Source organism: Erithacus rubecula (genome assembly GCF_903797595.1).
Source record: "Erithacus rubecula genome assembly, chromosome: 2".
Lineage (NCBI taxonomy): Eukaryota > Metazoa > Chordata > Aves > Passeriformes > Muscicapidae > Erithacus > Erithacus rubecula.
In genome coordinates, this window is record NC_136685.1 from 27,251,824 (window position 1) to 27,270,354 (window position 18,531).

General features: G+C 35.0%; 1 protein-coding gene across 6 annotated transcripts in view; it reads left to right on the forward strand.

Moving 5' to 3' along the window:
• The window catches only part of ADGRB3 (adhesion G protein-coupled receptor B3), a 436,843-nt gene that overhangs the window by 198,883 nt on the left and 219,429 nt on the right, over window positions 1-18,531 (forward strand). For all 6 annotated transcript variants that reach the window (XM_079298882.1, XM_079298884.1, XM_079298880.1 and 3 more), the window contains one exon: window positions 13,920-14,114. In XM_079298882.1, the coding sequence (XP_079155008.1) occupies window positions 13,920-14,114 (195 nt within the window). The remainder of the gene's footprint in view (window positions 1-13,919; window positions 14,115-18,531) is intronic.

Sequence of the window (18,531 nt, forward strand, 5' to 3'; positions counted from 1 at the left end):
TATTTGGTATATTAGTTACCCTCTATCTCCCTAGCTGAAGCATTCAGCCAGGTTATACTGTAGTGGGAAATGAAGATTCTCATGGACAATGGGTTTTCCCTGCATGATATATTCTACTGACATTGTTATTACTTTGCATTCTTTTCCAAAGGCCACTGCTCCGTTTATCATTCAGCAGAGGCACAGTGATACAGCTCTGTGCTTCATAACTTCCCAACTTCTCAGCCAAGTGCAACACTTCTGTAACACGTTTAAAATTCTTTGGTGGCTTGAAAAGCCGTAGCCTGGCTGCCATTCCTCAAAGCTGGATTGCTACTTAGAGAAGATTTTGATTAATTCTTTTGAGCTGCATTTCTGTTTTGTTAGACCAAATTTATTTGAGGCCTGGATTCAGTTTCAGGGTAGGCCAAAGCAAGAATTATTTTTAAAATAGGACAGAATAGATTGTCGAAGGAATTCCCCCCACTACACAGAAGCTTCTGTTTTACACAGCTGCCTGCATGTTCATCTCTCCCTTTAGTGTTCATGCTCAAAAAAGACATTAAGTTGGCTGTAATATTTTTGCATTCAATGATTTTGGTGTTTTATTCTCTTGCAACAATTTTGTTTGTTATGTCTATGCTAGTTTGCAACTCAACTATGAAAAATACTCTTTCATGCTATTCAGTGGTTTGACTTACCTGGCTTTAGTAGGCACTGGTAGTTATTCAAGAGCTGCAAGTCTGACTTGTTGAACAATAAAAGACATTTCTAACCTAGAGCAGATTTATCTTTTTTTTTTTTCTATATTTTCTTTTTGGAAAGATTAATTATGAGTAAATCACACTGTGAAATATTCTTTTTGCCAAAGAACATTTAAAAATAGGTAATGCTTTAAAATTACACAAGCACCTAAACATATCTTTTTGATGCATTAAGTTTAAGTCCAGCTCATGTGCATACAAAAAGCAGAAAAGTGGACTTCTTTTACACTTGGGAGCTGTTCACAGAAAAAATTGGTCTGTCTTACATCTTTCTGCTTCTCAAAGTGAACAACGCAGCTTATTTAAAGAATCAGAGAAAATAGAGATAAAGACCTATAAGGTCATCGCCCTGCAAATGTAGGCTTATCCCCCCACGATACATATGTCAGTTCCATAAATCCCTGAAAATAGGGCTTTATAAGGAAGCTGCTGACAGACGGTGTTGCTATAATAAATATGTGTGCTTATGAAAGCATGTATGAGTTGTCTCAGTGCACTTAACTTACCAATAAAGTTATTTTACCAATTCGGACTAGGAATAGAGGGGGCTATCACTCAGTTCTCTGAATATTCCCATAAAATCTGAACTGAATCCCTTTCATTTATTATCTGAAATATATAAAAGAAAATTAAATTCACAGTCTTTAAAAAAATTATATTCCTGAAGTTGATATATCAATATATAATATATAATATATCATGTTGATATGCTTAAATACAATATTTAATACATTAAAGCATATAATACAGACAACTTCCTGACTTTTTGTCCTCCAAGCAAGCTGCATATGATCTAGAACCAGAAATCACGTAGTAGAATTCACATGATGCTGGACCTAAGAAAATTTTATCTAAGCAAAAGTGTTTAGTATGATGGGAGCCAGAGAAGATTTCCTTGGCCATAGACCCTGGTAACCTGGCTAAACAGATGCTGAACTGGAAGCTTATAGTTATTCTAGTAAATAAACTTAAGTTTAAAAGCCATCCTTGTAGTCATCTGCATTGTTTAACCATGTATGTGTTGGCATTTTCTCTGATTATTTCAGACCATACCAGTGAGCACTCTCCCAGACAATTCCTACCATTCTTTAGAGGATAGCATAGCAGAGAGGCCTTTGTCAGCAGGCAACAAAAGCATGATTTTCTGGGACAGAGGAGGGATGGAGAGTTTAATGTGAGGAAAACACAATTCTTTGCTATAATAGTGTAGAATTTCACCACATAACCACAGGTGACTGACCTCTGAAGACGGGTTCCTTGCTGTATATAACTTCTGTAGATTTATAGCCTCATGCACAAAACTACTTGTGTTTTTACAGTTTTCTCTATTACTCATCTGGAATTGACATGGGACGAAATTCAACCCTTAATAAGCAGTATTAAAGAAGCTGAAACCCAGCTATGGCTGTATGTTCTTCAACTTGACTCAAGACTTGTACTGAGTCCAACATAGTAACTCTGTAAATCACACTAGAATGGCACCATATTTTAAACTTAAAATCCATTTGAAAGTCTATTTGTAAAGATGGAGAGTCATTAAAGCTAAAAATACACCCATAATGCTGAAGATAATATACTTTGCTCATAATCCCCAGCACCATGAATATGAAGGCTTTTCCCAATCACTTACAGAATGTACCAAGGCAGACTTACTGCCTCTACTGCACTCCCTGGCACTTCAGATGTAGGTTGTGGCACCTCAGAGGGAAACTGGGTTGAATTACATTGTCTGGTATTGTGGACCACATATATCAATATTATCCTTAAGGTTCTATTGCAACACTTTCAGAATAATTCCCAGTCTTAAATTAATATATCTCCTCAGTATATTTTTGAGATGAGTCTATACTACATCTCCACTTTTTGTTGAGACCACTTCAGCAGAAATTTATCTCTGATTTTCTGAATTAGTGCCTAGCCTTCTTAATGTTCCTACATCTCTATGGAACAACTCAGAAATTCCTGGCATAGTAAAAATACAACAACCACAGGGCCTCTAAAGAGACTATGCACTTGAACATGATGAAATATTGGAGGGGGATGGTTTGACTTGAGGAGAACAACACTCAGTTTATGTCTTTAAAAGGCACTGTGTCCTACATGATAAGAGTTTGAGGAAAAGCTGTTAAGAGAATTGTGCATGTCAGTTGTGCTACAAGTATGTCCTGTACTTCTGTTTGTTTATTTTACCTTGTGCACTGTGGAGTACAGGTTCCTTTTAAAGCTAGGGATGATAATTAGATCTCTTTGAATAACAGAACCAATTAGTCATGAACAATTTATCTTACATTTGGTACAAATCAATCATCAAATTATTTCAACAAATACTGTTTGACCAGCTTATACAGGTGGTTGGCTAATAAGTAAATTTATTCACTAAACATATTAAGGGACAAGAATGCCCAAATCCATGAAATAAACCTTTAGAAATTATTTGCTTAGCTCTAATAATAATATTTAAAGAACCTAATTACGATTATTCTTCCTAAAGCACTATAAGTGGAAAATTCAGAGTGATAAATAGGTATACTTTGCCTCCTGGAATCATAACCTAGAGGATCAATCAATAACTTGGTAAGCAGAAAAAGAAATATCACAAATCATGTCCAGATTTTGTTCTGGTTTTCTTGCATTTTCCTAATGTGTTTGCTGTGTCTGCAGCTTTGCGTTAAGAAAATGCTCTTAGTCAAGCACGGTGTCTTGTGTCTGTTGCCAGCCATTGTAGCTGAGAAGAATATTTTGCCCAATTATGTGTAATTTGTTACTTGTGTTCTTGAGAAAGATGACATTAGAACAAGAAATTCTTTCAAGTGTCTTTTTTTATTGTGGATGGAGATGAAGTAAAGTCATAAGGTTTAATAAACTGTACTGGCAGAGGATATCCTTTATTCAGTTCCTTCTGGGAAGTTCTTAGGCACATACTGATCACCAGAGTTTTGTTAATAGTGAGGAATTTCCTTCTTTTCTTTAATTCCATACTGAATTCTCAGAATTTGGAGGATTTTTCTCTTCAGTATGACATACGTAATTTGGGTTTTCAGACTATTTTACCAGATCAATTACTGCTATAGTAGTAGACCTTTCTGAAGCCTGTTCTCTCTTTCTACCCTTGGCATATAGTTTCATTTTCTGAAAACTGAACTACTTCAGTCTAACTAAGGTATTTTAATCTCTTTAAAGTGTATCTGTTGCTAGCTTAATGGACTGTTATATGTAGAAAGGCAGATTAGATGATGATCTAATGACCCAAACTTAGTCTGTATAATATTATGAAGTATGTTCCTCATTGCTCATTATCTTCTTTTGATCTGGAAGCAGAAAATGATGTGCCTAATTATTTAACATAGAATTGTTTACTTTGCCCAGTACTTGGCTAGTCTGGACTAGTGTCTTCTCAGGTGTGGTTTGAGGCTTTTTTACTTGATTTGGATAAACAGGGTAAAAACTTTCCTGAGACTTAGAAATTTATTTGTACTGTGATTATGAGTGACTGCAGGACCAAGAATAGAATCAATGATTAAGACCCTACAGGTCTACTTCAGATGCTATCCAAGAAAAAAAATTGCTGGAATGCCCCAAATAATAGTACATTTTGCTTTCATATGCTCTTGAAGCCTGTTGAATTTGGTATGGTACAAGCAGTAAGACAAATAAGCAAGACCTCAGAATTAGGGACATCCTGCATTATCATGCTTCCAAGAAACATAAATAATTCTTCATCTATTCTTAATATATTCTATGGGTAATAGCCACCTAAATTAGAAAAAAACCCAGCAAAATAAACAAAACAAAACTAATCTAAACAAACTGAAACAAGAAATCACTCTCCTCATCTCCAGCTGTCCAAAACCTAAAAGCCAGGAGAGACTTGAATGGGGACTAATGAAAAAAATTTAAATGAGATTAAAATAGTTAGGTAAGGAAGAGCAATGAGATTTCACATTTTATGATCTTTTTAGGAATTGAATATTGAAGCTTTTCTGACCATTTTTAATGAAAACCATTAATGCATGAAATCTTACAGTGGAGCATTAGAAATTTATTTTGTGAAAATTGAGGAAATACTTGAATACATAGATTATTTCTATTTTCTACACTGTTATGCATTCATACAAAGCAACAGGATTTATTAAATTTAAAAAAGAGAATAGTTTTTTAAGATATAAGCCTAAAAATGTATTAGTAATCTATTATTGCCTTACCACAGACTGAAATAGCCCTTTGCCTAAATTGAGTTTTCCTCTACATGTCTTTTGAACGCTCTAGTTTGGAAGAGACTTGAACTACACTCATAAATAAGGATGAAGACTAAAGCCTGTTATCAAGAAACTTTGTTTCTGAAAGACATCTCCAAGAGTATCAGAAAACCTCTACTAATACAGACCATTTTATAAACCATTTTATAATAAAACCATTGTATAAAAAAAAAAAAAAAACAAACAAAAAACAAAACAGTTTTCTAGCCTGGATGATGGAATTCTAAATTCAGTTACTGTGATAAAAATAAGGCAGTAATTTAATAAAATCAGAGAATGGTTTGGGTTGAAAAGGATATTAAAAAACATATAGTTCCATTCCCCCTGCCTTAGGCAGGACACATTTCAGAAGATCAGGTCCCTCAAAGCCCCATCCAACCTGGCCTTAAGCACCTCCAGGGACAGGGAATCCACAACTTCTCCAGGCAACTTGTTCCAGTGCCTCACCACATTCACAGTTTACAATTTCTCCCTAATATCTAAATTTAATCTACCCTCTTTGAGTTTGAAACCATTCCCCCTCATCCTGTCACTACATGTTCTTGTAAAAAGGTACTGGAGGGCTACTATAAGATCTTTCTAGAGCCTTCTCCCCAGCTGAATAATCCCAATTCTCTCAGCCATTCCTCAGAGGAGTGGTGCTGCATCTCTCTGATCATCTCTGTAGCCCCTCTCTGGACTCACTCCAACAGATCTATGCCCTTCTTGTGTTGGGGGTCCCAGAACTCAGTGCCACTCTTAGTGAAATAACATCTAAAATAATATGCTTTTTATCAGAAAGTTGGAAAACTAAAATATCTCTTAACTCTTGAGAGTTAGGAAGGAAAAATCTACATATGAATTATCCCATTAATGTCAAAATATTAGCACTTACAAAGGAGCATGGGAACTTATGCAGGTGAATCTTTACATACCAAACTAATATTACAGCCATAAAAATGCCTTTCTGCTGCTTCTGCTCATACTGTAATTTTGCTTCAACTTTTTCCACAGCAGTGTTATTCACAATTTTGCAAGTGCTTGGCTAAAATATAATTTGATAAAAAGAGCTTTGAGGTGAATAATGATTTACTCAGCTGCAGCTCATTAGCGATGATTTTGTTTTTCCAAATTATATTACAAGGGCAGCATATCAGCCTGTCCATGTGCTCCTCACTGAAATGACTGCTGTACTCTGGGGAATGAAAGGCTTCCTCCTAAAAAATTTACTGCTCTTTTTTTTTTTGGTGCTAGTTTAGTGCTTCATTTCTTTTTATATAGCTGCAGAGCAAAGCAGCCAGGCTTAGTTTTATGGATTTGAATGCGGAGGCCTCAAAAACAACATTTTTGTTCTTCCTCAGTCTATACTTATATTGATATATGCCAGCTATTCCTCTTCACCTTCACAGCTTTTGATAGGTGGGGTGTCGGTAAATCATCTGCTTTCCTTTCCTTGATTCCCTTGTAAGGCAGAATCTGCAGCTCCGTTTTGTCACTTCCGTTATCTTGTCTGGAGGATGACAAACTTTTCTCTCATCAGAGACCAACTGATCAAGAGGTTTTGACAGGCAACAGTTTTCTTCTGCCTCACTAACATTTTCTCATTCTACACAGGAAATGATTAAAACTTTAGGGGGGAAAGGCTAATGACTTTGGTATCACTGTGGACTTGATGGTGAGGGCATTCTACAACGCCTGGAAGGAGGTCTCACCCAGGTAACAAATGACAGCATAAGAAGAAATGACCCCAAGTTGCACCAGGGAAGCTTTAGACTAGATCTTAGGAGAAGTTCTTCCTGGAAAATATTGTCAAGCCTGCAGATATTTAAAAGACATATAGATGTGGCACTTAGGGACATGGCTTAATGGTGGATTTGGTAATGAGGAGATAACAGTTGGGCTCATTGATATTAGACGTCCTTTCCAAAGTAAATAATTCTAAATAATAAATAATTCTATGGTTCTGTGATTATTCCAACATATACATGTACCTCAATCTTAGGGATGCTATGCAGTAGGAGAAAACATGCGTCTGCTTTTCTGCACAAGCACATCACAACTTAATTCAACCTGCAGAGTTCCTTTTCTTCCTTTCTGTTTTTGAATACCAGTTTTTTAATAACCAGCCAATCAATCCTACTTGTTAAATTCAAAGAAAAGTCCCCACTATCATTTCAGGGTCCATAATATTTTTTCCATGTCTAGAACACACACATTTACCGAAGATTAATATGTGTGTTAAATTAAATGTGCTTCTGTGTTTGGTGCTGCTGCTGTGTCTTCTGCAGTAGTGAGCAGCTGAGTGTTCCCTAATCACATTGATATTCCCAGCCAACCAACCCACACTGCAGTCACAGATGAACTTTGCTAGGGTATGGCCAGAGGTAAAACAATAGAAAACCATTTAAAACCTCCATAAAGAAAGATTAAATCTAATTGTCCCTTAAAATCTACTAGAACTGCTGGAACCTTCAGACCAGCTGAATGTGGTGCTAGCTGTGAAATGACTGCAAGAGTTTGGCTTGGCAGCAGGAGACAAAGTAGTCACAGCATCTTACACTTACAATCATTCCCTTCCTTTTTTCCACTACTTCATTTGCTGTGTTCCCCCACTGTAGACCCTTAAGTATATGAGGGTCAAAGGATTTTTCTCTTGCCTGTTATTTTACACAGCACACCCATGCAGAAATTAGGGTTTCCAAATAATGCTGGTTTCCTTGGAAAAAAACCTTCTTGGTTTGTCCTGGAAATAAAAGCGAATGTCATGGAAATGACCGTACAGAAACAAAATGAAATAAATATAGAAATTGGTAAAAATCAAAGAAGCATTTCAATTGAAGCATTTATGAGAAGCATTTTATGGTTTAGGGACATATACTTACAAGGATGACCATGTAGCATAAAAAATTGAAAAACAGATCATTTGTAGTGTATATCTTTGTGACCTGTAGCCTCAGCCATTCTGTCAGTATGGAGGACCAGGAGACTTTACCCCAAGCAATGTTATGTCTGTCATAAAATGAAAGCAACCCTTTCAGAGTTGTCATTCTCTTTTTTTCTCTCAACTCTTGCTCTTGTCAGGTTGCATTATACATAGATAACACAAATCTTGAAGACATGCCCTCTGGTTAAAAACTGAAACAACAATAACAACAACAAGATCTCTCACACAACATGCCAACGTGAGCAGGATTTAATCACAGACAGTTGGAACATTTAAGAGTACTTAATAAAGTAATAATATAAGCCCTAGTCAACAAACACAAAAATAAGTATAAGGAAAAAAAAGAAGTGATATGTTCAGTGATTATTCATTCCTAATACCAAGACTCATTTGTTATTCTACTGAGAGCACTATTATCTATTCAAAATGTCCATTAAAATGTGTTGTTGGATCCATGTGCAAATCAAAATACTGAAAATGTTTAATTACTTTCTCTGTTGCCTATTTAGTGGCTATAGCTCAAGGATTAGAATTGACAATATTGATGATGTCGATGATGATGATTTCAAAAAGGAATCATGTAATGGGCTAAAGTGGTAAGAAAATCTCATGAAAAACTTAATAGGAGTCTTCTTGTAAAAGAGGGCAGGGAAAAAAAAAGTACTGAAAGAGTGAAGCATTACCCTGAGCTGTTTACATTTGTCTGAAAACATTTTTGACCTCCACACATACTAGATTTTTTTCCAAAGATTATTCTATAAACCTGATCACATATGGAAGAGCACATGTAATTTCATTTGTGCAGGTATTCAGTTTGCCTGATATTAATCTCTAAAGCAGCAAAGATTCTGTGTAATTCATCCATCTTCTTTTCTCTAAATTCAAATCCCTATTTTAAGGAACATTTAAAAATATTTGGAAGTTTGTGACAGTAGAGCATCTTTTTGATATAATGAAGTTATCCCACTTTATTTCCACCTGTAATTTTTTTTTTTTTTTTTCCATTTTGAGTGAGTTCGTTAAAGCATTGGGTTGTAGAGGTTTCAACTGTGTGCATAGAGGCACAGATTGAAGCACAGTTTCTGCAAAAACTTGGTCCAGATTGTATAAATGCAGGATGGATAGAGTTCAATTTTAGGGACACTCCTTAAACTTTGACTTTTCTGGTTGGGGGTAAATTATAGGAGGCTTTAGTTGGGGCATTTGCAGGGGTGTGTTACAGAATTATAGAACTGAAAGGAAATTCATGAGACCATCCAGCCCAAGCCTGTGTCCAATCAGAATCAGCTATACTTGTGTTATTCCAGCTTTTTCTTTTTCTTGGCTGTTATTAAGGCCTCCAGTATGGAAGTCTTCATAGTCTTTACTTTCCTTTACAGCTGTAAAGTTTTCCTTAATTTATATCCTTAATCTTCCTGGACACAATGTATACTAATTATTTTTTCCCTTTTCTGCTATACACAAAGGGAATATATGATTGCCTTCTTCTTTGCACAAAATGTTTATTTAATAGTGTGCTGTCATGATTGAATTTGAGACTACTAACTAATTTCACTGATGACAAAGTGGAAAATTACTTTGTATTGCTTGAGGCACTTCCTTCATAAAATACTGAATATATAGAAAACATCTCTTGCATGACGTTAAGTTATAAATATTTGAATGCATACCTGAAGATGCATAGGCCTATCTTTAGACCTTACTCTGTTTCTTTTAAAAGATGGATGAAATTATATTCTCAAACACTGAAGCAGCCTGAAAATAGACAAATAAATTATAAATCATTTATTATATTGAGGGAAAATAAAGTCCTGTGCCATAACAGTTAAAGGGCTGTCTATTGATTATCAGGAAAAAAACTGCCTGTAATGAAGATTTTTTCAAATATGAACAACTTTCTCACAATGACATCACATTACAAGTGTGGTGTGGTTATTCTTACAATTTCTACATCTAAAGAGCACTATAATTTGAAAAATATTAGTCTCGAGTTCTGAAGTTAAAAGGCAAAGTAGATTGCAGATTATGATCAATTTCAGGATGTATTTTTATTTCAAGTGATCTTTCCACATTTCTATGTAAGGCTTAAAATTTGAGTTCCTATGGTCCCTCCGACCATAAAATGTGTTTATGACATCATTAGTAATACCTGGCCATGAATCCAACATCATCTTAAAAAATAATGAAAGATGCTTGATGGTGTAGTTACTCTTCAAATTAATAATTCCTTTCAGTCTTTTATAGGTTTCTTGAGGGTTCATTGTTTTCTGTCCTTTTAAACCACATCTAGCAGTTAAGTTTGCAGTAATTACTATGCAATAATAAATTGTACTCCAATGCTGGCGGCCTGGGGGATCTGACTTTTTAAAGAGGCATTTTTATTATATCATACTTTCTGATAAATCAGGGGACAAAGGCAGTTGGACCCTGAGTCAAAGTCCAGTTAAACATTTCAGTAATTTTTCAAGTGTGCAGGCATACAGTGCAGGCAGATAGAGGCTGGGCTGACAACTGAAGTGTCAGTTTAACAGCTGCTTCATTTCACTATCTCTCGGCTCATAAACTTTATTTTTAATGAGCCTGCCTGTAAGACCACTAAAAAATGACCTTCACACAGAGAACTACAAGGACCTAGAGTGGTGACCAAAATATCTTCCTTAGGCAGTGCATAATATCACAGTGACCATAGCACAGAAAATAGGCATTATGGTGAGAAAGACATTATGCTAACTACTGATGAGAATATTCTGTATTTTCATGCAGAAAGATTATTTTGATAGCTGTGTAATAATTTGCTACCTTCAATTTACGCTAATCTGAATATCTTCAGTGGCTTTAATGACATTGTGCCAGTTTACATCAACTAGGTGAATGGCCTGTGATTTTAAAGTTGTGTTTAGGAGTTGTAAGCTGTCTTACAACAAGAAAATACATTATATAAGAAACAGATAATAAAGAGGCTGTTAATTTTCCCCTGCATATTGCTTGCTAGTCTAAGAAAAAAAAAATCTCTTAATTAACTCTAATTTTCACTACTTTTCTTAGCTAAACACATTGCAACCTTCTGTTTTGCTGTGATGTTTCTAAGAATATGTTGCTAGTCTAACTCAAGGCAGTGTGGGCCTGGAGAGGTAGCTAAGGATTGGAGAAAAGAACTTCCATGTTGGAGCTTGATAGGATGAAAAGAAAGGTGTTCTTGGAACTGTGTATGAGTGCTGTGTATGAAGGAGAAAGAATCTTTGGGCTGGGAAATTGAGCTTTCTGGTTATGTAATTTAACAATAAAAAAAAAAAAAAAAAAGAGTTCCAAATGGAGCAGTAGTTTTTAAGAGCCAGCAAATTCTGAGATACTGTGAACCACCTGCATCACAACCCTGGCTACTTTTGAAGCAAGTGTAATAACTTAGTCCTGTGACATTGTGGGCACTTGCTAGACCTCTATCACTGTGTCCAAAGAGCAACCAAAATGTCTTCCTGAAGGCACTAAAGGCTTACTACAGCTCCCACTTCTGCTGTTAGAGATCTGCAAAAAAACATAATTTTACTTGCTTGACAGTGACAGTATAAAAACCAGTATAAAAAAGTAGGATCATTTCAGTTTATTATTTGCATTCCAAAAGCAGCTGAGGCCAAGGCTTCTGCTTTGTATGTCCCAAAACCATCACAACTTGGCCCCTGCCATCTTTAAAATGAGAATTTAAAGTTTTGCAGGAGCATGGGAAAACAAATGAGAGGTGAACATACAGATGAAGCAAAAGGAAGCAAAAGGTACTCAGTATCATTAATCTTCAAAACCTGGAAATATGTTCTGGTATGAGGAACAGGTGGATGAGTTACAGCAAAAGTTCTACTCTTTAGTGTTACTGTGCTGGCTGATGCTCTTTTCACTTACTACTGAGACACAATGTGTGAGCAGATGAGACAAATGGCAACATTTCACAAGAACGTTTTCTCAGCAAAAATGCACAAATCAAGTTCATGTTTGCTTTTACTTGTTCCCACAAAAGTAGCTCATAATGTTATGTGTAAAATGTCAGATTCCTGAATTTACTGAAATTAATTTACTTCTATTCTCGTACTTTTTTCTTCACTATTATTTTCCTACACAATTATGTTCAAAATCTCCTTCTAAAAGGAATAGAAACTGCTTGAAATTATTTCTACAAGCAAGCATCTTTCCTGATTATGTATTGCAGTATTCTGAAGACTAAGGGAGTAATTTCTGCTGAAATATTTGTTCACAAAATGCAACCCACCAAACAAACCAATTAATGGTCTTTTTTTCCCACTGTTTTTTTTTTCTCTTAATATTAATAATATTAATATGCTTGTACCTCTGTACCCATGGTATAGAATAAATTCACTCCCTGTCCATGAGGCAGCAGGCAGGTATTCTCCCAGGTCTTCAGTATTTCTGAGGTTTTGTCAAGGCAATTGTGGTCCATAACAATCCCCATCTGCTCTTAAAGATGATTTAAGGTCATGGAAGAAGCCTGAAGCAACCATATTGCCCAGCCCTATCTGTGTTGCATATATCTAGTTTTTCTGACAACTGGTTGAAAATGTAACCAAAATATGAACTTACACCATGAACAAAAAAAAACCCATGCTCCTTAGAATTAATGTCAGACAATGATTGTGTTATTAAAATTGCTTTCACAAATTATTTTGAGTTATTTTGAACCCTTTTAAACAATTTTATTATATAGTATATTCTTATATATTATTTGTTATAATGAAGGCCTTCATATTGACATGAAGTTTCTGGGGGGGTCTGGAAGTGGCAAAAAGTATCTTTACACTCTTCCCTCTATATCACTGTCCTATTATCACAGAATCATCAAGGTTGGAGGAGACTTTCAATATAATCCAGTTCAATTATATGTTACACTAGTAATTTTTCCTCTGTAGGTCAGTAATAAAGCAAGTTAAAGAAGCAATTGAAGGTACATTTTTGAAGACTGTGACAACATTTTTGTTGCCAGTTGCACAGTATTTTCAGTCCTCCTGCTTTGAGTGAGGTCTGTCTTGGGTAATTCTCTTCTGTCAGAAAACCTTAAAACTCAGGATATTTTATGATTCTATGATATTTTGTTTTCACTTCAGAAGAATTTGCACTTTTATGCAAAAAAAAAAAAAAAAAAGTGTATATTTAAAAGCAGGTTGTTTAACCCATGTGCTCTTTGTTTTAGCCTTGTCTAGCCTTGTCCTATCTTTGTGACACTCTATGCACATATACACTCTATACTCTTCCCAGGATGCTGAGTCAGCTTTGAGAATTACACACATCCACAAATTCAGGCTCTTATCAGGAGGGTACTTCTAGCATATTTGTTTTGGATCACTAGCCCTGAACACATCTGCTGGGAGAGCTACTGCTAAAGTATGCTCTTTTGGCAGATAGGAGCTATCCTGGCACACAGGAGCTATTTGTAATTTAATTTGCATTTCATGGAAAAAGCAAACAGGATTGCTCCAAATTAACACCTTTGTGCTCATGCTACAGAAAGGAGCACCATAACTAGCTTCCTAACTAAAGCATTTCTCTTAGACTGACCAGCCAAGCTGGGCTGGCAGAGGTGAAAGGTCTATTCTCCTATAGTAAATTAGATTATAACGATTACTGCCTTAGCATTTATTCCTTTCAGAGGTCTTAGTTGTTAATGAGGGGCAGCTATTGTTGTCCAGGTGTTCCTCTGAGGAAGGTCAGTTCTTTGCTGCATCATGACAACAAATTAAAGCTGCAGTCCAATCCATGGAGTTCCAAGAAGAAAATGTGTGAAACACAAGGAATTCAGAAGCTTTCAGTATAAAATTGATCATGCTCTGATAAAAATAATATTTCTATCTCCATAGATTTCTAATTTTGTCTTATCTTTAACAGGACTTTTTTTTTTTTACTAGTTTTAACACTTAATATTTTGGCTGGTTTTAGAATTTATCATACATTCTTCTCAGTAAAGTAGGTCTGATAATTTGTTTGTTTCTTTTGGTTCAGATTAAAGAGCATCTTGCCAAGGGTCAGAGGATGCTGGCTGGTGATGGCATGTCCCAAGTAACCAAGACACTCTTGGATTTAACACAAAGGAAAAATTTTTATGCTGGGGACCTTCTGATTTCTGTGGAAATTCTCAGAAATGTTACAGACACATTTAAAAGAGCAAGTTATATCCCTGCGTCTGATGGGGTGCAGGTAAGAGATGCACTGTAAAGGTAATGGATGCAGTTTATGTCTGTATATTGCAGTATTCTGCCTGGCAACTGTCTTGCCCACCAAGGAAAGAAAGTCTGCTGTAAAACTAAGTTCACATAAAACTAAGATCCAAGTGTAAAATAGGAAAAAGACTCAAATACATTTAGTAAGACAAACATTCAAACCAATGCAGCAAGTGAAAAATGTAAAATACTTTCTTTGTAACATTTCAGTATCTTTGTCTTTCAAGGTTTGGTCTGATTGATAGGAGGTGTTGGTATTTTTTGGCACTAAGCATTTTGGTAGTGTTCTTCATTCCAGTTCATTTGAGTTCAAAACTAGTTCATTTCAGTTCAAAATCTGTCCACGATGTTATGTAATTTTGGCATTGCTTCTTCATTTCAGATAAATAAAGCTCATTGAAAGTGCACAGGAGTGGTGGATAGTGCATTTGATATACATTTGCATTTTCACATGTTGGATTAACTCCTCTTGTGCAAGAGGACAAGCAAAATAATATAATATATAATTATTTATGCATAATGGGCAGCACAACTCATTGCATAGTGTTAGTTGAAATAAATATCACTCAGGACTTCCAGATAAGGATAGTGATTTCATCTTATATCTGAAAATTTTAGACACTTTTCAAAGACTATAGATTACTGAAAAAGAATACTAAGGAGGCAGGTGTGTACAATATTTATGAAAAAGAGAGCTTAATGATCATTCATAAATTACTAATGAACTTATTAATGCAGGTCATGTATATGTATTGTGTAAAGGTAAGCATAAATTTTGCATACACTTTGGAATAGATGCATGCAGATGAGGGGAGATATCTTGGAAAAGACATTTTTTCACAGTTAAGTTTTAAAGACTTGCTATTATATTTTCACTTTTCTAGTTTTTCTATGCACAAAGAACAATTCATTTCCACAGTAAAACAAACACTTCTTGTGTTGGCCTGTAGCCAACTGAAAATATTTTTTTCAAAACAATGCTTTTCAAAAAGTATGTTTGCTGAACAATTCTTTTTTATTGAATGAGAGTCAGCATCCAGTCATTAATAGTTTTACTATTAAGCAGGATGTTATTCACTGAAGATTTTTCATGCAATCAACAGTCTGATAGCCTACAAAGTCTTTGTTAGAATCAGTGCTTGATACAGGTGATTTGGATGGGCCTAGCAGATCAGGTCACTTGCAGTTTACATAGAGAGAATTAGATTCCTTTTCTCTCTTACATAGAGAGAATTTGATTCTTTTTTCACTGAAGTTAGTACTAAAAGTTTTGCTTAATTCTGCAATGTGTCTAAAATTCTAATATGTTTCTAATTCTAATGTTTCTAAAATTTTAAAATTCTAATAAAATTCTGGCAGAATTCGACAATGTTATTAAATATTGTTTTAAGAATTTTAATTAATAATTTAGAAATAAAGAAATTTAAAAATATAAAAATTGGTAAGCCATATTCTGAAGGATTTCTCTGATCAAAGAAAAGAACTGTATTTCAGTATTTGTATGCCTAAATACAAAGAGTTCTTCAATCCCAGTTTAAAAAAACCATTCATACTCCAAGTCAGAAAAAAAAACAAGTACAAAAAAAAAAAAGCAAACAAACATGAAGCTAAGGGAAAATTAAAAGCAAAAAACCCCCCACAGTATTCAGCAAAGTAGGTGAAAGCAGAATAAAGCATGTGTTTGGCCAGGGGATATACTAAGCAAGGTTCCTCTTACTGACTTCTGATGGTATAAAGTGAAATCCTGGCTCAGTAACTAAAGTTTAAAAGTTACTGCCAATTTCTGAGAAACAATATGACATATGTCATATTCTACCATACTCTGGAATATTGTATTTAATTTTTATTTTCATTATGACTTACTTTCATACTTCCTAGCTCATCGTCAAAGTGACAAAAAGGTAAAAATTGAAATTGTATGGAAATTCTTCTTTATGTAGATCTGTGGGGTGTTCTAATTGCAGTCTATTTTTTAACTAGATAAAGAGTAGAATTTCTTTGTTGATGGATTTTGGTTTTAAAGAAATTATCAGAAAAGCACGAGTGAGGTTTAAAATCCCTAAAAGCCATAATTTTTCGTTTTGGGTGATGTCAGAATAGTCAGTTGTGATGAATTATGGGCAACAGTATTTTTAAGATCCATACAAAAACAACACTTGAATTATAGCTGAGAAAGAAAAAGTATATATGTCTGAATATAATTGTTTATTATACATTCTGTCCATCTAGATAGTCCTTCAAATGCCTACAATACCTACTTTATATTCAGTATTGATATTCATGAATAGTGCAAAAGTTGTGATTCAGAGACTTCATAACAAAATGAATGAACAGAAAAGTGAGAAATTTTCCAGCTGATTTTCCAAAATGAAGGTGATGCTGCCTGATGTGCTGCATTGAAAATGCCACTTGTTTGGGCAGACAATACCAAGAGTAAGATAAAGTTTTTAAGGTATACGTGTTTAGTGCCAAGCTTTTTATTATATGACTCCTTCTGCATCTTTGAACCATTTTTTGCAACAATACATATGGATACTTGAACATACAATGTCAGAACAAAAATAACTTTTTATGACAAAGTTAAACAATAAGGTTTTCTGCATCAGTGTGTGAAAATATCAGTAGAGTAGTAGAAATTATTGCAAGACAAGAGTAATTCAATTCTTCTGCAAGTAAGGTTTTTCATTTAATATGGGAATTCTTTAAAATATCCTCTGTAGGTACTGAGGCTATGAGACAGACGCTGTGCTTATGTGGAATGATTATATCAGGAAGAAAACACAAATTTTAAATTAGTAAAATTAAAGCAACATTTTGGAATATTATCCAGAACTGGTCTAAAAGTGGTTGAACTTCCTTCTAAGGACAGGATGGCAAGAAAGTAACTACATTTCAGGGCAGAATGGCAAAGTGAATTGAACAATCCCCTCATACAGCAACTAACAGGAAAGAAAAAGGTTTCTCCCCAGAGAAGTTAGAGAAATATAATCCCTTTTATATTAGCCAGAGGGACCATTGCTGTGAGTCAGGATTTAACAGGATTGTCCAATACTGTTTCACTCCACCTTCCCCCTCCCACACACACATTCACTATGCTGAAGTCCAAAAGTGGAGGTGACTTAAGGCTATCCACTAATTCCTCCTAGGGAGGAATTCTTCTCTAGCTGTATAAAAGGATTTATGACAGCTTTATGCCTGCAGAGAGGGTCAAAGAATTTGGACTGGAACAGAGAACTGTAGCCATTGTATTGCAGAAGAAAAAATTGAAAGGAAGGAAATTAAATTAGGAAAATGTAGTTGTCCATTCCCAGCTGGAACTGGCATGATCATCAAAAAAGTCTGTGCAAAAATAAAGGACTTCAACATTTGGTTCTGACTGTCCCAGCATTTTCTATAGTGACCAGTTCAGTAATATATAAGCCCAGCTATGAAAGAAAGAAGCTTAATTCTACAGGCAGGTCCAGTGTTCACTGCAGTAATACCCTCAGATCAGATCCATAATGCTTCTAAAATTTAGCCTTCACACCTGTCAATCATTTTACTAAAGGACAATGCTGTTTCTTTCATGATTAATGCAGTAAACAAGAGAGTAGTCAAAGTAGGCCAAAGTCTTTTTAACCCTTCTTCCCCTGTCACATTTTTGAAGTACATCTCATATCTGCTCATTATTGAAACAGCAAATCCATTTGCTCATCTCTGTTTAATTCAGAAAGTGTTGGTTTGCTTTGATAAATCACTTTAACTGAAAAACCTGCACACATCTCACCCTCCAGTGCTATCATAACTGTGGCACCAACCAGGGTTAAAAATAGAGAAAAAAAAATCTCAAGAAGAAATATATTATAATTACTAAGTTGATATATCTAATTTAGACTTTATTGGCAAGTGAAAAAATATATATAAGTTATTACTCATCTTTTGTTTGTGCTTGAGTCTAGCATTATTTATAAACTTTTCCACATATATTTCTGTCAATTACTGGTAATTTTTATGCTTTTTGTATCTAAAATAAATATAACATTTAACTTATACATAACATTACTAGCAAACCCATGTAATATATCATCTGCAAGAAACATTTTAAACCCCTGAGTGCTCTTCATGCAATCTAGGCAACTCTCAGATAGATCTCATTACACAGACATGGATACTTTTGCAATTAAGGCTTAGACTGCTGGGGAATCCGTGTCTTCAATGTAATGCAAAACTATCTCCAAAAAAACTCTCTAGGATGATAAATTATCCCACACTGAGTTCCATGCTGCTGCAGCCAGACTGCTATTGATGCCCTAATAAATGAAAGTTAAAATTTCCATCCACTGCATTTCTACAATATTGTACTGGATGAGTTGAGAACTACCATGTTTAGAAAAGTGTTTTCCTTCAGGCAAAAT